The sequence below is a fragment of the Corvus hawaiiensis genome, chromosome 2 (genome assembly GCF_020740725.1).
Source record: "Corvus hawaiiensis isolate bCorHaw1 chromosome 2, bCorHaw1.pri.cur, whole genome shotgun sequence".
NCBI lineage: Eukaryota > Metazoa > Chordata > Aves > Passeriformes > Corvidae > Corvus > Corvus hawaiiensis.
The window spans coordinates 24105801-24130676 of NC_063214.1; the positions used below are offsets into that span (position 1 = coordinate 24105801).

Genomic DNA, 24876 nt, shown 5'->3' on the forward strand with positions numbered 1-24876 from the left:
TTACATGAATAAATCAATTTTATTTAAATAAAATTACAGGTGTATTTTTTCTAGTATAAACTATCATATAGTTTTTCAAAGGCACCAATATTTTAAAATAATTTAAATTTTCTTGAGAGCAGCTTCCTTTTTCTGAGTGGTGTTTGTAAACTTGTCAGACTTCCCTCCCCTCATTCAACTCAGTCAATACCTGTTGCTTGTGAAATGATGAAGGCTGTACCTTTTTCATTGTAATAGATGCCCTACTCTTCCTGGACACCTCTTTTGAACACAGGAGAACAGGTCAGGTGTTCCATGTAGCAAAACCCCACTCTGAAACGGTGTTTCCTTCCTTTGTGGCACCACAAATTTCTCAGGCACAAACCCCCACTATGACACTCACTTTGCATGTACTGTAAGTATTGAAAATTAAAAGAATGTTTCTTTGAGACTTCAGGATCTGTTTTTCCTTGCATTTCTTCAAGTTTGATAATGCAATGCCACCTTTTCTGGTGTGAGGAGAGAGCTTCTTGCACAAAGCCTGCCCTACAGTTCTGTGTCCCAGTCTGCATCAGCCTCCAGTTTGGTCTTCTTTAGAGGCATCTTTGCAAAGCATGGTTGTACCAAAACCAGCAGACGTGTGTGACGGGCTTATTCATCCAGTTGTGTGAGCATTTACAGGAGATTCACAGCAGGGGCACAGAGGGAGCTGCAGGTGATAACTCTCAGCAGGCCAAATCCTGCTCAGGTTTTCTCCAAAGAAAACACCCAGCTCTGCAGCCACTGCTGGATGCAGGTAAGGACAGAGCCAGAGTCCCCAGGCAGAGGGCGGCACGGGAGGAACTGTGTTAGGCAGACACTCTCTGGCCAATGAGTTCAAGTACTGTCACTTTTTGCTTCTGTAAAAGCAGGGAGTTTTTTTCAAAGGAGATTTTGCTAAGCACCTTCTACATGCACAGCTCACCCATGAGGTTCACTTCATCAGCTGATTTTGGCTTACTGTGACAGACATTTGTAGTAATCCCCAAGTTCTCTTTGATGCATAACCATCGTCCTCTCTGCCCAGCACTGCAGAAGCTTTGTAGCCCAACCATTCTAACAGGAAAAAGAGTCTGCCCTTTAAAAAAAATCCCCACAATTTCGAGATGACAGTGATGTGGTGCAATGAAGGTAAGACCGTAACAGGTATACATTTGGCAAATGTATCTCTGCTTCAATTAACAGGCAGGCTCCTCAGGGAAGCCATGGATCTTCCTTCTACAGAAAATCTGATTTTAATGGAACCACAGTAGTTAAACTCAAGTCTTAGATTTGCAGAATGGAGGAAATACAATTATTTCAGAGTTTATAGTAAGACCACTGTAAAGCTGAGACACAGAGCTACAAATATACCATACCAATACCTCTCCTGCAAGAATGTCCCAGACAGGCTTTACTAAAGTCTGCCAAAATCTCCAAGACTTTTCAGAGAAAGGCATTGAAAAAGGGCCAACAATTGCTAAGAAAAGCAGTGATCTTAGGCTAGCAATGTGCAATTTCCTTTTTGCCATTTGTAAATGTAGAAATGTATGTGAGCCAACAACTCTTGCTTTCCAAAGAAGATTCATCTAGATAATCTGACAGCTGGTTACAGGTGTTACTTCACAATACTTTATTTAAGCAACTTCTCTGGAACATTTTGCCCAAATGTTCCAATCAATCATCTAAAATGTCTAAAATAATTTTTAAAATTAGCAACTGAAGTCTTCTAAGAAGACACACGAAAGCTCAGCCAGTTTATTGTGCTTTTCATCCTGTTTAGGTTATCCCTTTAGTTTAGAGATACAGCACCTTAATATCTGCATGGTATTAAATATATTTATCAAGAAAAGCAGTGAAGAAATTTGCACTGTTCCTGCCTGTAAGAAGCAAAGTAATTTCTGATTATATCCTTCAGAATAAACAACACCACTGATTTTGGAAAGGCACTGTCAAAACTGACAGACTAAAATTCAGCATCAACAGCATGTGCAGCTGAGAAAGGTGCTCCTTGAAATATGGGAGATAAAAGGTAGATCTTAAAAGAGAAACAAATGTTTATGTTGCATTAAAGGTAAAGTAGTTTTAGAAAAAGCCTTTAAGGGTTTTTTGGGTCTTGGGATCTCTTTGAGGTACAAACTAGTTTTTATAAGCAATCAGTTTGCTGCCATTAGTCATGAACACTGTGCTTTTCACTAGATCAGTTTGGATGGAGAAAATAAATGCAATTAAAAGCAGTATTATTTTTTAATTCCCTCGCTGATGTTGTTAGCTGGGTATGGAGCTACCATGAAGGCAACATCTGCCCTCCCACAGCTCACTGTGCAGCACTGTGCAGGCTGCCTGGTGACTGAAAGGGTGACACAGGGAAAGAGATGCAAAACCATCTCAATCCTGCCCACAGAGCAGAATTACCCACGCCTGACTCAGGTGGTGGGTCATGTGTCTGCTATGAATCCTGCAGAAAACCACCAAATTCCACCAAAGGTAAGGAAATCGCTTTGGGAAAGAAGATGGTTTTGCAGTTAGGTGCTGCCTGATTGGACACCCTCAGCCTTTCTGGAAAAGAAATTGTTCCAGGCACCAAGGGAAGGCAGAGTCAAAGGGTAGCAAAGACACAGGACTGTGTAGGCCTGAAAATGAACAACTGCACTGGTTTTTGATCAACATACACATCTTTGGTCCTCCTGCCAGCCTTGGTGGTACCTCTGAGGGGGTGAACTCTTCACACGCTTCAGTGAACCACTCAGTGGGTTCACAGTGAGAAGTTCCTTCTGTTTAACACAAAGCCACAAGCAGAGACACAAAGCTGTTACATAAGACAGCTGCAAGACTGTGGTTCCTTATCTTGTTCTACTGTTTTCTAGGTCTGCACAGTTATTTATCCACAGGTACTTGCGGGGCAACAAACACGCGTATTTAGACACCCTAATTATGGAAACTTTATGTCCAGCAGCAGCTGAAAAACATTTTGCTTAGCTTTTAATAAGGCAAACATACAGATTTCATTGTGCCACCTCATCCACTCCAAGTCTGTCTAATACTAGCCTGATTTTCTGGGAAGTGTGTGATAAGCAAGGTACCAGTGCAACCACCATGAATCAAGATCAAGCTTACCCTCCACAAAAAAAGTATGACTGTGTAGATGTAGACATCAGAGGGGATTGATATTTGCAAAGCAAGTTGTAGCAAAGAATTAATAAGATGGCAAAGAAATAGAGAAATGAGGTATCAATTAGCCTAATGGTTGGAGTGGGCAAACTGGTCAAGCCATACTCATACTAAATTTCTTCTTCTGACTCATGATCCCGTTCAGATGTTTTCAGTAAACCCATTTCCATGGACTGGGACTGTTTAACCTTCGAGCGAACTGCCCTGGAAACAACAACAAAAAAGGTTGTCAATAGTAGCTCAAAGGCTCATCTGACCTTTTTTGACATGCTAAAAACCTGTTTAACTCTTCTCATCAGTGAGTTAGGATGATTCATTCTATGATTCTATGGTTAGGAAGTACTGCCTTTAATGATACCACCTGACTGCAGAGCTTGTAAGCTCTTGTTCCTATGAACAAATCAGAGTGCTGTAAAAAACCTCAGTGTACCTTCCAGAAGGTTCAGTGTTGTGCAGGCACAAGACCAATCGCTGTGTTCACTTGGGAAGGGACCATAAAGCTGTGAGAAAGAGAGGGTCTGGCCAAACTACCCTTGGAGGGGAACTCTGCCAGCGTGCCATGATCAGCCTCCCCTGAGGCCTCGTCTGATGCTGCAGCAGCCACTGGTCCCAGCATCAGAAGGGATGTGAGATTGCTGCCACCTTCTCAGGAGCTGCCATTCTTTACACAGCAAACCAGTTACCCAGCCTTGAGTGCTGGTGCCTTTCGAACTGAGATACAAAAAGAACTGGCACCTCAGTGCAAAACAAGACTGGAAGAACTAGGTATTTAACATGATTAAATAGGGCTATTAGGATGGTTGGGATCAAGCAAGGAGCGAGAAGCATGTTTAGGTCACTGCGGGCAAAGGCTTGGTAAGGTCCTGTGGGCAGAAGGTGATCACATTCTGTGATCTGATGGCAGAGGCATTTTTACAGCCAGATTAACACCACAGCTGGAATTTTGTTAGAATTAGCACTGGGCAGCGAGGAAAAGGGCTAACTTTAGACACTAGGGGATGAAAATGGCTAGTGAAAAAGAAATTTCTAGCAAGGAATTCTGTGTAATAGTCTTCAAAGTAAAGTCATGAAGCCTGCTCACTAAGCCACTTAAAATTAGCAGAGATGAGCAGTGGGAGACAAGATTCAGCAGGTAAAAAGAATCTCCTACTTCTGACTTTATATGCACTTACAAATGTGGAATTTGAGCTCATTTTATGTGAGAAGTATTATGCTATCAGAGCTGTATTTATGGATGTTTTCCCCCTTTCTACTGAAGCAATGTCATTTGCTTTTCATTGATTACTAATAACAATTTTTATTTTACCTTGCAAGACAATTACTTACTTCATAGAAACCTTTTCATTTGTCAGTGAAACTTTTCTAAAATAAAGCTCCTCCGAGACTAAATAGACAAGTCACCAAAGTTTTAGTGTTTCAAGTAACTTACCAGCTGACAATTGTGTAATTCACCGCAAGTATAAGAAAAGCAAAGGCGTAATGCCAGCAATAGCACATAGTCAGGAACATCATGTTAGTATGATCCGTCTGATTCCACTCTGGGCTCCCATTTGGAGGATAAAGCACAAAGCCAATCTGTAGTAAGATAAAAGATACTCAGTAGATGTCATTTGGTGTGCACCCTATGCCATATCATGTTTTATGCTACCCATCACAAGGCAGACATTTAATTCTCTTATGGTGTTGCTTATTTCTGTGTATATTATAAAAAGCTATTTTTGCAGTCACTCTCAGGTGTGATGGATCACTTTACTCAACTCTGTGCAGAAATACCTTTGAAGATGCAGAGCCAGTCCCAGAGACCCACTGCTCTTGCCCAGAGAATGTAGGCGCCTGCCCAACAACCCAGCCCTGCAACAATCACAACTGTGCACTGTAAGGAGAGGGGCTGGTGCTCAGCCCTGTGTGCTCTGAACTAAAAGTGCCATTTGCACTGCCTTGCTTCTTCCCAGCAGCATCTGGGAATGCATCATGTGGCTGGGAGGATGAATAATCAATGAATAAATAAAGGGCAGCCATAAATCTATTTCTTCTGGGCCATCCAAGGGAAAGGTCAGAAATGGCACAAAAATGAAGCTTCCTCATCGAAGACTGTGAGTTCATGTGAAATACATAGCTGATTTATTTATTCAGAGCTGGGAAAGATCAAATTCATATTTGTACATAAGATGGGAAAACCATTAATCCTGTGGCTACACAGAGTTTGCATGACAAGCACCAACCCTCTGTACTGCTTAATACTCTTCAAAGTCACCACTCAGCAGTTTAGCTGAGAATTCAGAAACTGGGAAGAGGAGAGGAAGAAGGAGGGGAGTGCATTTTGCATTTCCATGCAGAGAATTCAATGAATGAGGGTGTTGATGATGCAGAAAGAAAGTCCCTTTACCTTTTACAAATTTCCCCTGCTGCAGCCAGTGTGTGGTTTTCCGTCACACAGATGGTTGAAGTCTGATGCGGGTGTGAAAAAAGCCACACTTCAATTTCTTCTATTTTTAGTACTTCAATTTCTTACTTTGAAACAAAACCCACATTGTCTCTAGAGCTAAAGAAATAATCTGTTCTAAAATTAGACTAGGCAGAAAACAACGAATAAATGGTTGCATCTATTCCTCCTATGTAAAGTTTCTGAAATCACCAACAGAAAGTTTACAGGCAAGAAAATAAAATAGCAAGTGCTGCAGCACCACATTCTTGAGTTCACTTATAGAAAAATACAGCCAATTCCAAGGTCTGTCTTCATGCCAGAGCAAGCATTTAAATATTTGATTTGGTGCTGAGTGTCCAGTTCTCCTAAGAAACAGCAAACGTTTTTATTCATCATGTCTGGCCAGCATAGAAAAAAGGGAAGCCAGTCTAGACATGCTGGAAAGAAAAATCACTGGAATGACCTCAATTCTCCACTATAAGATGAAACACACATCAGCACTAGTGCTCCTATTTCTGTTACAAACTCACAGCAACTCCTTAAATCTCTCTCTTGTTCTGACAGCAGAGAAAAGGCTGCTATCAAATATCTCTTATTGGATAGACTCGCAAGTAATTGAAGGCATAGAAGCTACATTTTGGAGAGTCCTTTTGGGAGCCACATCCCTCAAATATCAAAGTTTTGGCTGCTCGGTTCCCAGAGCACTAGAAAAGCAGGAGGCTTTATATCACCCAGCCTCCTAATGAGAATCTGTAGCTTAAGTACCTTTTGAACCTGGCAATGCCAATGAGGCCTTTGCCTCACCCACCTGTTCAGTACTACACTGGGTATCTGCTCACTGCTCCAGCAGTTGGCAGTGGAGACTCTCTTTGTAAAGAACAACATGTATTTCCATGCTCTAAAATCACTGCCATTTGGCTGGTGAATTTGGAACAGGATGTTACAGGGATCAGAGAGAATGGTCAATGACTGTAGTAATGGAGAGCTCAAGAAAAACACCTCAGCTTTTCTATTGATTCAAATAAAAGGCACTTGAAGTAAAATGGCTGCTGCTTCTTCTTCTGTAAAATGGATATGAGAGATACTTTTATCTCCTTAATGGAACATTGAGAGTGCATTGTTTTCTATAAGTCTTTTGAGGTCTGTGTTTAAAAGGTATTTATATCACCTGTGAAACATCTGCAAAGGGTTAAATGACCCATTTTGGTGAGGAAGAAGTTACAAGGGCAGAAAAGTGACCTACCTGCCAGAACCAGCTGCCTTGTAATATGCAGAGGCTTGTACGGAGCATCTCTAGCACAATACTGCCACGGAAGAAAACTTCCAGAAATATGCAGGCAGCAGCTCCAAAGATAGCAAATAGCAGTAACTGATGAACATGAACATCCAGCATGGTTCTCCCATGGAGATGGTAGCAGAAGAGAAAACCTGGAATAAATTGTGATCAGTTTAAGATTTTTATTCTTCCCTTGCAATTTCCCTGCATTTGCTTTTAGAAAACAGCAAAGCATTTCTGGCATTTCTCTTTATGCCAGTATCACCTTCACTCACGCTGGCTTTAGCTAACTAGTTGTGTACCATGGCAGTACCTAAATCAAACACATTCCCAAGCTACTTACCCAAAACAGGCTTTTGCTGCTATTTTCATAACATTTCTGTTGCTGTCTGAGGCAGTTAGGAAAGCACAGATTCACCTCTATCAGATTCACCTCTACGATGCATGCTCATGACCTGGGCTGCAGATAAAGCCTCAGCAGTGTAAGGAGGGCTAAGACTGATCTTTGTTTGATTCAGTTTCAGGGAGTGAAACAACCAGCACCCATAGGGTCAGTTTCTAATCTGAGATTCCCAGACCAATGATCAATCCCCATCTGCAGGATTCATGTGCATTCCTGCAGGGAGAGCTAAACTGACCTTCAATAAAGACTGCTAAGGAAAGCATCATCCTGTCCATGGCCGCTGGCAGCGCATTGGTCCCATGCGCCACGATGTCCACCAGCCCTGAAATGCCATAGAAGAGGTACATGGTGGCATGTTGCCAGTTCATCAAGTGATCCCAGTGCTTCTTCTCATAGTTGTACAGCTTCAGATGAGGTCCATCAGGAACAAACTGCTCAGCCACCATTCCTGTGCACGAAACAAGAAGAAAAACCATTTGGTCTGGTACTTAAGGTATAAACTGATGCCAAGTTTTCACACAAACAATAGTGGCAGCAATATATCCCCATGCAGCATAATGCCAGTAAATTTGAGGTTTTAGCATCACATAATCTGGAGAGTGAAGAGCCAGAGGAAATCAGGCTTCAGCTCCACTCCTGGTGGAACTATCTGCATCTCACAGTTTCCAGCAGTGAAAATGAAAACAGCTATTCTGTGCTGCTTTTTCTTCTTTTAAACAATTGCTATTGTAGTAGTCCTCTGACCAAATTTTTCAGCTGCCTTTCCCAATGGTTCTGACATGAGTATAGCACACACTAAAGTCTCCAAAAGAAAGATTTACCATTTTAGTGCCCTGCCAATGCAGGATGACAGAGTTCAGACTCATAATTCAAAGGGGGATTTTTCCTCTAGAGCCATAAAAGGAAACCCCTTCACCGTGCAGGGTTATTAAAAGTCCCATGGGAATGTACACCAAAGTAGTATTTGAATCACTGCTTCACTCTCTCCCTTACCTTGGCCCCTCAGTGTCTTGCTAAATAGCTGAGGTACACCAGCAAAGGAAAACTGCTTTAAAATGCTTTATATAATCACTGAAGTTTGGGGAGGGTTTAAAAGTTGTTATGCTTTTAAAACATTAAAGCTAATTATTTTGTTTATGAAGCATAGGCCAGCATCCTGCTGTATAAGTAGATGTGCTGTTGAACAAATGCAGTGTTGTTCCACCTTTATTTCCAGTTTCCCTAACATGGAAACAGCAGGTTTTACTTCCAATGCCTTTACTGCCTGTCTTAGCCAAACGTTTGTCCATACTTTTGATTGGAATTGGAATTTCTGTATGTTAAAGTAATAGCTTGTTGTTTCAAAGTGAAAATAAAACCAGTAGATTAATGTTTTAGCTGCCAAGCTACCTCTAGACAGGGGGATTTATAGGAAAGATGTCCACAGTGATGCCTCAAAATGAATGCTATTATTTAGATTTTTATCATTTTTTAAGGCATATAAAAATATATACTGTAGACACAACATCCCTTCAGTGCTGATATATCTTAACAGAGAGGAAGGAAAACCAAGAAATAGACTGTCACAGCCTGGTCCTTGATTAGAAATGAGGCAGCTCTGAGAATCTAAGTGAGAGCAGACAAATAGAATCTAAAAGTGTAAAAATGCTTAAAATTTAGATACTTTTCAACTTGAGCTGCAGGTGCTGAGCTCCCCAGATCCCCTGTTGTTGAGTTTACTTACCCTCTACAGGTAAATTGCTACCATACAGCCTGCTGGGATGTAAACAAGAACTAAACACTTCCAGTCAGCTCTCAAAACCATCCCTGTGAGTTTGTACCCAGGCCTGGACACAACAGAAGGACAAACAGCTCCCCCATGCCCCATCACAACAGTCCTGCAGCAGTAAGATCTGGAGTTTAGTCTTTCTTTGTGAATATTTTCACTTTTAACTGACATTAATCAAAAAATCATCTGCATCATTTACATATTTTATCAATAAATCAGTGGAGGCTTCCAACATCTGAGATGGTTGGGTTCAAAATAGAAAAGCAACACCTTCACAGTCTGGTGCTCCCAGTGTGCAAATGAGAGCCCCTTGCATAAACATCTTATCTCCCTCCCTGAACAGAGAACAGTACATGAATGCTGACATGTGGTCAGGAGTGGTCAAGTGGTCAAGAGTGGTCAGGAGATCTCACAGAAGCTCCAGAAGAGTGCTACGGATGGAAACCACGTTACAGCCACAGCTGTGTAATTAACAGCAGTAGCCCCACCACTTCTCAGGGGTTAAAGGGCAAAATAGCAAAACACAAGGAGACTCATTTTATCAGAGGACAAAATTTGAAGAATAAAGTGTTAGAAAGTACAGCCTGCCCTTAGTCCACCTCACTTACCAATGAGGGCAAAGATAGCTTTGACGATGCCCTCAACAAACTCCAGGCGCTGGAATCCTGCCCTGGAGCCAAGGTAGCAAGTGCTCTTGTTTTTTCGACAGGCGTACTTCAGTGGATACTTCACTGACCACCATAAACCAAAAAGAAGGAAAAAGCTTCCAGGGAGGGCATGCCCTTTGAAATTGCCCATGGTTTTTTGCTAGGCAATACCTGAAAGAGAAACAAACACAGACCAATTATGGGAATAGTGGGAGAATTTTGTGGGTTATAATTTTAAAGTATCTCCTTGCACAGATCAAACGGGTGCCACTGAATAAAGTACTCACATTTAATTTAAAAATAAATTGTGCACTTGTCTCACCAGGCTGTTCAAAACACCCAGCCAGTCTCCCCAGTTTCATAACTTTGCAAAAGCATAATCAGACCCAAGTGCAGAGCAGCTGACCTGAAATGCAGAGCTGGCAGTCGGCAGGGTAAGAGAAGGAAAAGCCATGGCACACTACATCTTAGCTAGCAAACAGAGAACCTGAATAGCCACTATTTGGTGCTTTCACCTTTAGAGAGGGTTTTATATTCTCTTCCTCTACAAAGGGAAACCAAGACAACACCTGACTGAGGGAAAAATGAATTGCATACCCATCGGATGGGTAAATATGCACTAGTAAATTACATTTTGTGTTTCAATCCAGGTGTTTCATTATGATTTACAAATATCAAGTAATTCTCATTATTTGATGGGTGAATTATGCACCCACAACTAGATATATATTAACAAGTACATCAAGTGCACGGAGTGACAAGTTTATTAGTTGGTCAGGATTATAAAGTCATTAAAAAGCAATGCCATTCATAATCCTAGTAATTCTGGTCATCATCCCAACATTTAGGATAGTTTACTTTGAGCCAGTGGCCTCTTCATTAAAATGACAGATCTAACATTAAATTGGCAATTTTTCTTTAAGATATTATAAACTGAGTTGTTGTGCCTCATGCCCCAAAGGCATACGAAGTCTCTGCACAGACAGCAATCAAGAATAACAACTTTAGAAGGATTGGCAGTCTGCACTTTCTGTTATTATTGCTGCCGACTTAAAAGTTCAATTGCCACACTGTACTGGAGCCATCTGGCTATGAATGGAGCATGGAAGCTCTGGTATATTTTTCTTTTTCACGAGTATTTCCTATGGTCAGCTCTGCATAAGGAGTATTAAGCTGCGGCTTCTGGGCCGTGGAGTACTTTCAGCTGGTTCACGTAAGGCTGTCTACTCACGTAGTGTGAGCCCTCTCCTGTTTCTGGAGGCTAAACTCTGCTGAAAGCTTTTTTTTTTTTTTTTTTTTTTTTTTTTTAAGAAGAGAAACTTTTCCGCACTCACAGGTCCTGGAGTTCTCCTAAGACTGTTCCAACTGCATGAGAAGAGGTGACCTCTATAGCCACAAAGGAGAAGGAAAGAAAATACGACTGTCCATGCTTAGCATGAGTCTGGCCTTTAAACAGGAGTTAAACAGGATGCTGAAGAGGGTCCTGCAGCCCTGCCTGACCCCTCCTATTCCAGAGCTGAGCTCTCCCACTCTAAGGGCTGCTGTGTGGGAGAGGTGAGCTTTAAAAGCTTTCCCTGGACAATACCCTGCTTAGCTAATTTCTAGGGAAGCACTGGGGAAGTACAAGAGCAGAGAAATGTGTTGCTGGTTGCCCAAGCAAGCCCATTACTGGATGTGTCCCTGCAGGTGTTGCCGGATCTGGCATCTGCGTATGGAAGCTGGGAAGGAGACTGTGCAGAGATGGGTGCACCAAGCTCGGGGAAGCAGCACCTGCCAGCCATGGGGCAGCCAAAGGGGGCATGAGGGATGTGTTTATGAACAAAACATAAAGGACCCCCTCTTGGGATTTCTGCTGTGTGGGGAAGGGCTCCTGCTGCTGAGGGTCCAAGGGCTGGGAGAGCCTTTCTCTGCCTCCTCTGCCTCCCCCATCACCCTTAAAGTTCCGCTGGGTTGATGCCTGTGTGTTTTATTTGCAGGTGGGGGAAGCGCTGTTCACCCTGCAGCAGCCCTCAGCACAGTGAGGCTCTCACTAGTGAGGTTTGGGGAGCTGAGCCCCATAGGTGCGACCCAGCCCCTGCTATCTCACTGGCGAGGTTCTTCATTTTGGGACACCTAGAGTTCAAAGAGTCTGACCTGCCTGCACATCACTGCCAGTACTCACTGCACAGCTCTGCCTCAGTAAAGGGCAGACTAACAGCTTTAGAAAGCCCTCTGAACTTTGCTTTAACCTTTAAAATACTTCTTTTGTCTTTCAAACCTTAATTTCTGGGGTTTTTTTAACATGCTGGCCTGAAAGGCATTGCTCTCTTTTCAGACATGTTGGTTTTTTCCCTTCTTTGACTCAAAGGGAGAGGAGAGGAGTGGGGACTGGCCTTTCCTCACCATGTCTGCTCTCACTGAACAGCATTCATTGGAAAGACCTTATTCATTATTCATTATTATTCACCACAGGTATAAAGCAGTCCAAATGGAACAATTTACCCTCTATTGCACATCAAAGCAAAACAATGGATTACAAAGGTAAATTAAACCTATGAAAAACCTTCCTTTAGGAGAGTACAGCTGCAGTAGGAGTGAAATGAAGAACAGTGTTGACGTCATTTGTAGTGCACAGTATACAAAACTTCAAAAGTAATTCTCAATCTGTGAATTCACACCTGGGTTACCTAGACCTTTAAACACTGGAGGATCTTTCTGCACTAAATCTTAGCAAGTTATCAAGAATTTTTTTTTTTTTTGCCTATTGCCTATTTGCCTTTTGTTTATTGCCTATTGCCAAAAAACTATTTTTTTGCCTTTCAAAACAAGCAAAAAGAAGAAAAGACGGATACAGCAGCTAATGTTCCACATCCAATATAAACAAAATAGAACTAGAAAAATTGCTTTTTTGCTGGAAGAAATACAATCACATATTATTAACGTAAGAGAGTGTAAACTTCAGATTAAGTTCATCCAAAGGTGTTGGGGATTATTTGTAGGATTTCTCTAGAAAGAGACACATCAGATCTGCCAGCCACCTGTCGTGGCAGACCTTTGGAATGCTGCATGTTGACACAGTTGCTTTCAGAAAGGAGTTATACAACTTATCCTTTAAAGTCTTAGTAAACTTGAAAACATCATGACAGGCCTTGCCTTAAACTGATTAAACTTCCCAATTCATGAGTTTTCTCTTTTCAGGCCAGAGATATCGTTTTGGTGAGTCTAGAAATCACCTGCCAACACCCACAGTTTTGATGTGATTGAGAAGTCTTGTCTGCAAATAAACTGGGGGATATTGCACAATTTGGGGACTTAGTATGAAACGGAGGATGTGGCGAAGCTAAGCAGAGACTCCTCAGTAGGAAAGTCACTGTGGGGTCAGAAGGCAGACCTGGGAGGTGGGGGGCAGGGGAAAGGAAAGGAGAACAGTACAGCAGGCTGCTGCCTTTCCATGTGGCACTTTGGCATCCCCCTGTGCAGACCAGGACAAATTAACTCCTACCAGCTCTTCTGCACAGCTTTAGAGTCAGACACTTTTGGTACAGCAGGTGCTATTTATTGGATAAAGATGGCATCAGTGTGTTATGACAATACTTGATAAATAGGAGGGCTTATTTTTACAGAGCCTTATCAGTCTATATCTGCAACATCAGACTGATGATGCAGGATGTGCAAATCCAAGAGTCTCTTTTTTACCCTCAGTGATTTCAGGGTCAAGGGTGTTAGCAGAGCCACAGCCACATTCTCAGCAGCAAACCTTCCTTGCTGCCCACAGCCCTTCCTAGAGTTCATCATCTTAGATTGGATATCAGGAGAAATTCCTTCACTGAAAGAATTGTTAAGCCACTCTCCAGGGAAGTGGTGGGATCATCATCCCTGGAGGTATTTAAAAGACATGGAGATGTGACTCCTGGGATGTGGTTCAGTGGAGGACTTGGCAGTGCTGTGTTAACAGTTGGACTCGATGTTCTGAGAGGTTTTTTCCTACCTAAACAATTTTGTGATTCTATGGTCTGCCAGAGTTGTAGGTTGAGAAAATCCTGAGGTTGCCCCACAGCCGGGTGCCAAGAGGCCTGGCCCCAAAGCCACCCAGTCACACCAGATCCCACATGCACTCCTTTAGCTGGTGACCTGCTTCACAACTTCAGCCCTGTCCAAATCCTTCTCCTAACCCTGCCAGGCAAAGCCAATGGTGCTGATGCCTACAAAAGGCGCACACACAGCTGGCATCACCTGGCCACAGCCCTCCCCATGGATGACAGGATTGGCTTTCCATCAAATGTACATCCTTGACCATTGCGGATCAAATCGTCACTGTTACCCACTGTGTGCAGCCCCAGGATTCCTGCAGGATCACTCACTCCTCATGTCTCTGCCCTGAAGTCTCACCACCCAGAATCCTTCCACCACTCCCAGCAAGCAGCCACGGAGCCACAGCAGCCAGGGCACCAGCAAATTCTGAACTCTGGCAAAGCAAATTTTGGCGCCAAGCCGGGGGAAGGTCCCCCTCTGCCAGGCAGCACTGGCCACTCCGAGGAGCATGTCCAGGAACCGGACAAAGCACACGTTCCAGCCCAGGTTCAGGCTTTTCACAAGAAGTGCCCTTTGAAACGCTGCTCTCAGGAGAGTGTGGGGCACGCCAGGACAGGAGGCTGCTGCTGTCACAGTTGGACAGCCATGGGCTTCAATTGCCTCAATCACACTCCCCCAGGACCCCCATCCTGGCACCCCTGCTCAGGTGCCTCTGGTCACAGGAGAACTGGAGAAAAAGGTAATTAGGCGTAATTATGGCAATAAACTCAACTGTTGAGGTAGTTTACAAATTTTAAGTACCAGTCAACGTTTTTGCAGCTGATTGGAATGATGAACAAGAATAATCTACAGCTACCTGTGAATGTGAGATGCTTTTTTTTTTAATGTGAGAATTCCAAGCATAGTTTTTCTTGCAATGACCACAGAAAGCCCTGTATGATTAAGGTTTTTCCAGCAATTAGAAAGCTGCATGGTATTGCAAAAGTGTTTTACGTCCAAACTTTGCCAAACCAATATAGGCTGTTCACAGCTGCCAAAAAATTCCCCATGTAGCCCTAATGCTTTGTGTACCTGGGTTGTTCATCCCTCTGTGCAGACTGCATCTTGCTCCTTGGGGTCAGAAGGGAATATGGGATTCCACTGAAGAAGGAGGTTTCCAAGAGAGCACTCAAGAAAAGGTGTGCATTTTTGTGGCTTTTAAGAGCTGCCTTTTTAGCCTGAAAATTATCTCACACCATCAGAAGCATGAAAGGCAGGCAGGAAGTAAACTCAGATGGTTGGTTTAAAGATCTTCTGATGGTTTTGGGAAGGATGTTTCATAACATTTACCAGTTTGATTTCTGATCTCCACTTTTGTGGGGACTAAGGAAAGACTTGCAAGTGATATGGAGAAATATACCACGTGGTTACTCAGAAGGCTTCTCAACTGCTTCTGGAAGAGCTAGGTTAGTTTTCCTTTTATCCCCTTCAAAAGACAAGCAGGGGTTTAGGCAGCGCAACCTGTATGGGACAGGGACATGAGCAGCAGCTGACGCAGAGCCCGCCCTGCAGCAGGCAGCTTCTCTCCCCTGCACATTCTCCTGCCACAGCAGTATGCCCTGCAATTTCCTGTGTTTGTCAAGCCCTGGGGGATGCTACAGAGGGCTGTCGAACAGAAATGTGGATTTCTTTTCCAGAAATGACACAAGTTATAAAGCCACAAACTCTCTCTGCTGCAATGCTTCCATTTCTGCTACACAGCAATATGACAGCAAAGGTTAAGACCAAAGATTAAACATTAGCAATTTTTTCTTCCACATGCTAGATTAGAAAACAGTGATGTGGAGTTTATAATATCTGATGGGAAATGTTTATTTTTCTGTAACAGCTGAGGGAATGCATTGTGATATCGGTTAGAATGATGCACCCAGATAAGAGGAGGAAAAAACAATTGTAGGCATTTTCTAATCAGTGCACAAGCTGTGATCACACAGCTTTTACAAAAAATGGGAACCAGCAAAGCTGAAATGCATGTAAGACAAAGAAAATCACAGACAAGTTTAATTCAGTCCCAAAGTTTCCTACTTGCAGCTAAAGATCTATTCACGAGGCAAGTGCCTTTTGTCCTGCAGCCATTATGTTGTAAACACCACAGACAGCCAGGCTGATCTGAAAAACTCTCTGCTCCAAGCACTTTGTTCACTAAAGGCAGTCCTGATTTCATGTCATGACCGAAAGCATTTCAGCAATTACAGCTCCACGTTTCCAGATGAGATCACTGCTCTGGTGTTAAGGAAATATTCAGCTGGCACCTACAGCTGCTTTAGAATTAGACTGGGGCTAAGTACTGTGTGTGCTAGTGAAAGCAGGACACAAGACTACTTGAAATGCTAAAAAGTGACGGGACAGCCTTGGTATTTTTGGCTTAGGGGTGTGGGAGATAAAAATTTTCAGGTAAAGAAAAGAAAAGAAATGTCATAAATATGAGTCTCCAAAGTCTGTAGAAGAATTCAAGCCTTGAGAAAATCTTCAGACCTAGAAGACAGGGATGAAAGCCAAAAATCCCAGAGGTAAAGACCAGAAATCTATTATCTGCTGGCCCTAGAAAGGAGGGACTCCAGGACACAATCTCCCACAGTGCTGAATTTGGGCCCACAACTTATACCGCTCTATTTTTTTTCAGTGGCTTGCATCTGTCAGAGTCTTCCTTCCCAGATACTTGTCCTTGTCAGTCCTCTGAGTGCTCCTCGCTGTGTTTGTCATCTCTCATGACCCTCAGCTTTCTGGCTCTCTTTCCCTGTTCTCTGTGCATCTGCTGGCTCTGTCTGCTCCCACAGATGAGCAGGCTATCTCCAGGGGTTATCCAGGGACAACAAGTACTACTTAATAATCTTACCATTGGCTCCTGATATCTGAGCAGCTGCTAGTCTGGGGATATGAAATTTTTGGTCTTCAGGACTGCCAAATTGGAGCCTTTTTCAGAGCACCACAAGTTCAAAAAACTTAAAACCACCAAAAATAAGCCTTGTAAGTGCATGACACACGTAAGAGTCATTTTTTCCTATGAAAGATTCATAGTTCCTCTATTGGCCATAAACCCTGGTATTTCCTAGCACTGCATGAAGTAAAGGGTAAAATAGCACAGGTATGTGAGTAAACTGTTGCAGGTGTAACAGTGCTACCTCCGGTGGGACCGTGTTTGGCTCCAGCCCCCACAGCCACTTCCATGCCCTCAGTGGGGTGCCTCCTGTGGGGTGACCCTCCATCTGTCCCCCGTGCAGAGCAGCAGTTTCCTTCCCCACAGAGGGTCACAGCAGACTGCTGCCCTCCAGCTGAGGTGCTGCTGCTGCAGGCTCCCCCCAGCCTGGCAGACTGGAGCAGGTTTTTGTTTGCGTGTGGCAGAGGCAGAGTGCTGTCGGAGAGAAGGCGTAAGGAAGGATATGCTGTGACATCCCACTGCTGTGCTCTGGGAGCTCTTCACTAACATCTGAGACCATCTCCCCTTTCCAGTCCACCCAGAGCTGGGCTTAGCTGGAGCTCTTACTGCATCCCGATTTTAACCTGTTGTGCTGGCTAGTGAAATTCCTGTATGCGCTCACTCTCCTTTTAAAGTCAATTCCTTTCATCCCAGAATCATAAAAACATGAAATCACAGAATGTTTAGTGCTGGAAGGGACCTCTGCAGGTCATCTAGTCCAATCCCCCTGTTAAAGCAGGTTTATCTACAGCAGATTGCACAGGATTGCATCCAGACAGTTCTTGAATATCTCCAGTGAGGGAGACTCCACAGCCTCTCTGGGCAGCCTGTTCAGTGCACGGTCACCTGCACAGTAAAGAAGTTCTTCCTCATGTTCAGGTGGAACTTCCTGTGTTTCAGTTTGTGCTCATTGTTCCTTGTCCTGCCACCAGGCACCACTGGAAAGTTTCTGGCACCATCCTCTTGACACCAGCCCTTAAGATACCTGTATGCATTGATGAGGTCCCCTCTCAGTTGTCTCTTCTCCAGGCTAAACAGGCCCAGCTCCCTCAGCTGTTCCACACAAGAGAGATGCTGCAGTCTCCTAATCTTTCTTGTAGCCCTCTGCTGGATCCTCTTCAGTAATTCTTGGTCTTCCTTGAACTCGAGAGCCCAGAATTGGACACAGCACCCCAGATGGAGCCTCACCAGGGGAGAGTGGTGGAGGAGGATTAGTTATGATCTTTAAAACAGTCAGTCACTTCAATGAAAAACCTCTGCAGGACCCTAGCTATTCCTGAAGTTCCATGGTCCAGCAGAGGTCACACTGCCACTAGCAAGATTGCTCCATGGATATGCCACAAAAAACAGTTCTGTAGGGTGCAATTTCTGGCTCCTCTTTGTCTTTCCAGTTGTGTTCACTTGCGTGTTCTCTGCTTCCTAGGGGAGAAAAAGCTTCCTAGGCTAGGAAAATTTCAAGAGTGCAAAAGTTTGATGTATCAGCTGATGATTCAGAGATCAGAGCCCTGCTCTGGAGAGGAAATGAAATAAAATACAGTTTGGTTTCTGTTGGCATCCTTTTTATAGACCTCTTCCTACAGCATCTTGACAATACAGTTGGAGTTTCAGTGGAATGATGTCATAAAACAACAGAGCCTACAGGACCACTAGACTATGGAAAATATTCGTAAAAAATATTTGTAATAAATACTAATGACCACTTGGGCTGTGAAAGATCCTGCATTTGGCACTTACAAAGCTCTTTACAGATTCTTAGAAGTTACTGCGATTGTTATCTATGTCTCCAAACACTTCTTGAAGACAAGAAAACACAAACCAAAAAAAAGGGGGAGTCTACTGAGAAGACCTAATGTTTGAGTGGTCTTAAACGGATATTTTCCACCAGCAAGGAGGCCATATCTGAAAGAGAGCTCTGTGTTTTGAGGAGGACAGGTCACAGAATCACAGAACCAATTAGCTTGGAAAGCACCTCTTAGATCATTGAGTCCAGCCTTTGGTCACCACCCAGTCAGCTACACCACAACATTGAGTGCCACGTCCAGCCAGTCCTTAAACACCTCCTGGGAGAGTGACTTCGCCACCTCCCTGGGCAGTCCAATCCAATGTCTAATCACCCTTTGTGTGAAGAAATTCTTCCTAATGTCCAACCGAAACCTCTCCAGGCAGACTTTACTGTCGCTGCTCGCTTGGGAGAAGAGGCTGACCCTCACCTGGCTGCAACCTCCTTTCAGGTAGTTGTAGAGGAGGTGTGAAGGCATGAAGGTGTGAAGCACAGGGCTTGCTGACCTCAATATGACTTACAATTCTTTGGTTGCAAAGGTTGCTCCCTTACTATAACTACTGGTGACTGTACAGAAAAGGCATTAGAATTTCTCTTCATTATGTACAGTACTGGATATTGGGGTGACTGAAGCCCTTGAATGAGAAAGTGGATTACAAAGAAGACCCTGTTTTAAAGAATCACCAAACACTAACAAAATATGGTAATCTGAAGTGTCATCTGTGCTGAGAGCATTAGTAAGCTTTCACCTTAAGAACAGTCTCATGTTGACAAAAATGGGAAGGGAGCTCCTATCAACAAATGGTAGGTCATTATTAAGTCGTCGATGGTTTTCATAGGAAGGACTCATTTTTCTTACTGAAAAATTACAAATACACTCAGTTTGCTAATGTGATGCTCATAACAGCTCAAACTTGGGCCGAAAGCAGATGAGACTTGTCAGACCTGAGCTTCTCCTGTCCCGTGCAAGGGAGAAGGCTGGAAACACAGGCACATGTGTCCAGAATATTGGTTTCTGCTGTGACACTGTGCTGCATTTTGCTGTCTCATCCCAGCGAGACCCAGCCACTTCTTCTTGAATCTCTGCTTTCTGAAGTTATTCCATTAAGTGATTCGTAACTGAGAGGGACCAATCTGGTTTTTATTTATGCCTCAACGTACGTTATTCCTGTAAGAGCTGTACATGTGCTAGCAGCCCTGTCCCGGGGAGGCTTTGCCTGGCAGCCAACCAGGGCAGAGAAAACCTCCACAACCGGGCTGTAAGTGAGCCCCTGCACTGGCCGGTGAGGGAAATGCCCGGATGCCCAGGAAATCAGGCTGGGAGAGAAGCCTTAGCACATAAAAGCAGCTAACTGCAGTACAACGGAAGCCATTTGCTTTTGGGGTTTTTTGGAGGGAGTGAGGGCTCAACTGTAGGGCCGGCTCGGGCTCCCCCCTTTCGTTTGTTTCTTCCCTGTGGTCCTGTTTCCCTGCCCATGCCTGCATCTCCCTGCTTCGCCGTATCCGTGAGCCAGCTCGTTGCCACGAGGACCTCGTGGCCGCGACGGCCGCCATCCGCGCCCAGCCACGACCGCCGCCGCCGTGCTCCCCGTATTGCCCGTGGCAATGAGCCCGGACCACCAGCCCGCAGCACCCAACTTGCAGCCACCGCACCCCGACCCCGAGAGACCGCAGCTGCTCCAGGAGCAGCCCTGCCGATGGAAGGGACACGCTGCGGCAGGCGGATCCCTGCCGATGGAAGGGACACGCTGCGGCAGGCGGTGCCCTGCCGATGGAAGGGACACGCTGCGGCAGGCGGATCCCTGCCGATGGAAGGGACACGCTGCGGCAGGCGGATCCCTGCCGATGGAAGGGACACGCTGCGGCAGGCGGTGCCCTGCCGATGGAAGGGACACGCTGCGGCAGGCGGTGCCCTGCCGATGGAAGGGACACGCTGCGGCAGGCGGATCCCTGCCGATGGAAGGGACACGCTGCGGCAGGCGGATCCCTGCCGATGGAAGGGACACGCTGCGGCAGGCGGATCCCTGCCGATGGAAGGGACACGCTGCGGCAGGCGGTGCCCTGCCGATGGAAGGGACACGCTGCGGCAGGCGGTGCCCTGCCGATGGAAGGGACACGCTGCGGCAGGCGGTGCCCTGCCGATGGAAGGGACACGCTGCGGCAGGCGGATCCCTGCCGATGGAAGGGACACGCTGCGGCAGGCGGTGCCCTGCCGATGGAAGGGACACGCTGCGGCAGGCGGTGCCCTGCCGATGGAAGGGACACGCTGCGGCAGGCGGATCCCTGCCGATGGAAGGGACATGCTGCCTGCGGCTGTTTGGAAATCGCGCCCAGCCCGCCACGGGAGCTACGCAGGCGCACTGCGGCTCACAGCACACACGCTCTGTCTGCTGAGCTGACGCCGACAAAGCGCTCAGAATTCCTGTGGTAACGCTGTCCCTGTCTTCTATTTCTTTCTGTTTATCTCTCTTTTCCCTCCCTACTCTCTTTTCTATCCCCCTTCGGTAGGAACATTTAACCTTTCCTATCAATAGACGGTTCTCAGAGACAATATTGCCGTGTTTGCGCTTTATTTTCGTCCGAGGAATCTATCAAAAAGAATCCTCCCCGACTCCCTCTTTTATAGTGGAACAGGACAATAACCTTATGATAGAATTATAGAATAGTTTGGGTTGGAAGGAACCTTCCCACCTCTCTGGGCAACCTGTGCCAGTGTCTCACCATCCTCCTCACAAAAAATACCTTTCTTACATCTAATCTAAACAGGCCCTCTTTTAGTTTAAAACCATTACCCCTTGTCCTATCAACAAGTCGTTCTAAAACATCTGTCCCCATCTTCAGCCACCCCATCTGTCTGTGCAGTACAGTTAGGTAGTGTGAGCCCTCACTGCAAACAAAGTGATTCAAAATAAATGTTTTAATCTTGAGGATTTGGAGATTGTAACCAATTATATGAGTGCTTGGGGCTTACAGCATCGTGGGGTGACAAGAAAAAAAATACATAAAAAGCTTTCTTATCAGTAATTTCCACAAAGCTGCGCAACAGAGCAGGTGGGGTTTGCATCTAGAGCTTTGCCTTGGCTAACTCGCCTTTGTACCTTGAAGTTTTCTCTTTCTTTGTCTGTCGATCTCAGGGTGCCTGATAATACTCCAAGGGGGGCCAAATGCACTCTACTGCCTCTACCAGCTATAGCTTAGGGGAAACACTATCAACAGCAGAAAGCTGTGTGGATCAAAAACAAAAAGAGAAACACTAATGAATAAGTGGGAGTGTTGGCAAGGCAGTGTGTAACATTGATGCTAGCTGGGAGAAATGGCTGGCTGACCTAGCCCAGCTAGAAAAAACAAAATGCTTGAGAGAAGCAGGTGTAGTTCCATTTTACAGGACCACCTCATACTCATTAAATTGGAATCAACTTGTGCTAATACAACATTGGCAGAAACTGAGGAGTCCTCTATGATACAAAGCTACAGCAGCAGCAGCTTCAGTTCCTGCAACCCCTCCAACAACACAATTGACAGAGGGAGCAGACCCAATAGGGGGCTGTATCCTCTTCCAAAACCACTGGCCTTACAGATGCTGCACAATTAGTCTTAGAAATATCTCAAGTGCTAGGTCATGTGGAACAAGAGTTTTAGGAGTGTTGCTCAGATAGCATTAAAGTGTTATAGCAGGCCCTGATTTAGGCATAAATTGACTAAAAGAGACTTAAATCTCCATTTTACCTTCTGGAGCAAAAAGCAGTGCCAGGACCCAAGATTTGGCTCATGTTTCACGATGGGGCAGGACTGCCCCAGTAGAGAGACACTCCATTAAAAACAAGGGTATTTCAAAACCAATGTCAAATTAATTGTAATTCCTGGGTTTAGGAGCTTGTCTTGCTCGTAGCTTGGAAGAGACTGTCAAAATTACTGCTACTGCCAACTGCAAGTGAACATGAGGGTGTTTGGTCACAAGTAAGGAAAAGAGTTAGGAGCCAGTTGACAAGAGTTTCAATACTGAGGAGTCTTGGTTCATGTACCTCTTTAGACTGGAAACAAGGAGCCCATTTTTGTGCTGCTGCACTGGCCATCTGCAGTACTGACTCAAATGATCTTTCCAGGCAGAGTTGTGTGCAAGAAGAGAGTAAACAGCAGTTTGCCTAAACACAGGCATAATTATTCCAGCCACTCCTCAAGGTTCATTTGAGTTTTCTTCTCCAGCAGTTATTTCTACCCACAGTCTCCACAACCAAGAGAAATGTTTGGTTTGCCCAGCTCCATTTGTAAAGAAAAAAATACAGAAAAAGCCACATAAGCAACCCTGAAAAGCAGCAAAAGACATCTGAGCAAACTTCTGAAAGGTAACTCCAGAGTCAATGATGAATTTGAATCTAATATGGATATTGAAAACATTTCTTTTAAAAAGTACTTACTGTGACTTAGAGTACAACTTACGCCGTAATTTAAAGAGCTCCACAGAAACAGCAATATAAGGTGATGCAAAGAGAGTTGTACATAGTGGAGAAATCACAAGTCCAAAGTATGCAAATGCATGGTAATCATCAAACACTTGGTTTAAAAATGAAAAAGCAGAAATACTTTGGTCTTAAGTACTTCAGTTCCCAAACTGTTCAGAAAGCCCTTTATCAAAAAGATAATAATTTTTTGATACCGTGTCAAGTATTAAGTGTTATTAGGAGAGTAGAATATGATTTATTGCTGGAAAATTGAAACAAAATGGAACATATGCAGGGATGGAACGTGTTTTCTGAGGGTTATTCTGTTTTGAAATAAAATAAGGAGGCCAAGATTTTAGGGTTTCTCTAATATAGTAAGAAGTCATGGCTACATTTAAATTCTTTTAATTTTGCCTGGAAATTCAAGTTTGGATATATATCTCCATTTGACACATCCAAGAGGGAGGGAGAGGAAAAAGATCACTTAATAAACTTAGAACTAAGCCGAACACTTATTCAGCCCCTTTGTTCAGCGATCCAGAACCTCGGCTGCAAAACCTCTTGCACATGGGGTAAAACGCTCCGGATGCCTGCAGGGGCCACGCTCGCATTGGAACACCAGCAACCTTCGCGAAAGCGAGTGCTCATTTAAAAGTCCCGTCCCCACTTTTACCTCAGAAGTGCCCCCCGTGGATCGAGTCAAGGCAAACATGGAGTAGTTGTCCTTTCACCCGGCAATATCCGACATCCCCCCGCCCTGCCCCGCCGCGCCCGTCCTGCCTTCACCCCGGCCCTTCCCGCAGCCGGGGCTCTGGGGCGCCGGGCTGCCCTTACCTGTGCCGCGCCCTCCCTCGCAGTCTCTTCTCCGCCTTCCTTCCCCCTCCTCCGGGGGTCTCGCTGCCGGCCCGGGCAGCACCGGGGGCCGGACCCTCCAGCTGCGGCCGCCGGGGGATGCGCCGCGGCCGCTCCAGATGTTTGCAGCGCGGCCGCCCAGATGTTCCCCTGGCGGCCCCGCGGGGGGCGGGCGTTCTCCACCCCGCCTGGCCGGGAAGGACCCAGAGCAGAGCCAGAGGAAAGGGGCTTGGGGAAAGCGAGGCTTCCGCGGGATCCGACGCTGCCCGCCCCCTCTCCTGCCCTGCTTTCCAGGAAAGGCGAACGAGAGCGCGCAGGGCTGGCGCGGGGCTGGCGGCCAGGGCAGCGGCTCCCAGTAGCCCAGGCAGGCGAGGAAAAGTAGAAAAAGTAGAGAAACTTTCAAACATACGAACCTCTCTTTGATGGCTGCATATAACAGAGGCCTTTTTTTATTTACACACACACACGGACAGCCGCGGTTTTCTCCACGAATATGAGCACCCGTGGCTGTCATTCCTGTAATTTAGCAGGAATGTATGGCACAGCCCTGAATCCAAAAGAAGAATGTCTAAAAATAAAATTTAAAGAACGAAACCACGGTTTTGTTTGCAGATGTCATCCTGTAGTAAGCAGTGTAAGTGACATTACAGAGTCATTGACAGTGTAATGAAGGGCATCTTATGCTGCACCACCTCTGTTACAACAGTCAGCAGAGAACACCAACGAAAGCCTCAAATATTTCATTGTGGAAAAATCCTCCTTTGAGGTATTTGCCAGGAAGTTGCGATAATCTGGTTTTGAAGCTCTGTTTAAACGACACCAGAAGACTCCCTTGACCCTTTCCACTCCTGTCAGCATCAAGGTCTTGTGTTGCCAGAGTCCCCTGTGGCTGTAGGAATAACCAAGCCGAGGTGCAACTCTCCCTACCAGTTACTTGGACTGAACTCTGAGCCACTCCCCTCAAGTCCCCTAATTTAAGATTTCTGCTTTTCACAATCCAAAAGCTTTTTTGTTGAGATTTGTAGATGAAATTAACTCCACGTAAAGATTAAAAGTTTTTCACTCTCCCTTATCTTCTCAGGCAGCTCCATCCATGCCTGCTCTTTAGCATAAAGTGACACTTTCACTCTCAGATAAACAGTACTCCAGCA

General features: G+C 45.0%; 1 protein-coding gene across 1 annotated transcript; it reads right to left on the reverse strand.

Moving 5' to 3' along the window:
• TMEM45A (transmembrane protein 45A) lies at positions 1-23919 on the reverse strand. The gene is made up of 6 exons (XM_048295636.1): positions 23708-23919; positions 9649-9858; positions 7508-7720; positions 6837-7021; positions 4598-4743; positions 1-3372 (listed from the first exon to the last, which is right to left on the reverse strand). The coding sequence occupies exons 2-6, from the start codon at positions 9836-9838 to the stop codon at positions 3279-3281; spliced, it is 828 nt and encodes a 275-aa protein (XP_048151593.1). The 5' UTR covers positions 9839-9858; positions 23708-23919; the 3' UTR covers positions 1-3278.
• Between the last annotated feature and the right edge of the window lie 957 nt (positions 23920-24876).

Bases quoted from the DNA above. Each gene is read 5' to 3' on its own strand.
- TMEM45A (XM_048295636.1), bottom strand. From the start codon at position 9,838: ATGGGCAATTTCAAAGGGCATGCCCTCCCTGGAAGCTTTTTCCTTCTT. The intron at 7,721-9,648 runs GTAAGTGAGGTG...TTTCGTGCACAG, and splicing joins AGCTATCTTTGCCCTCATTG to GAATGGTGGCTGAGCAGTTT. The intron at 4,744-6,836 runs GTAGGTCACTTT...ATCTTACTACAG, and splicing joins AAGGCAGCTGGTTCTGGCAG to ATTGGCTTTGTGCTTTATCC.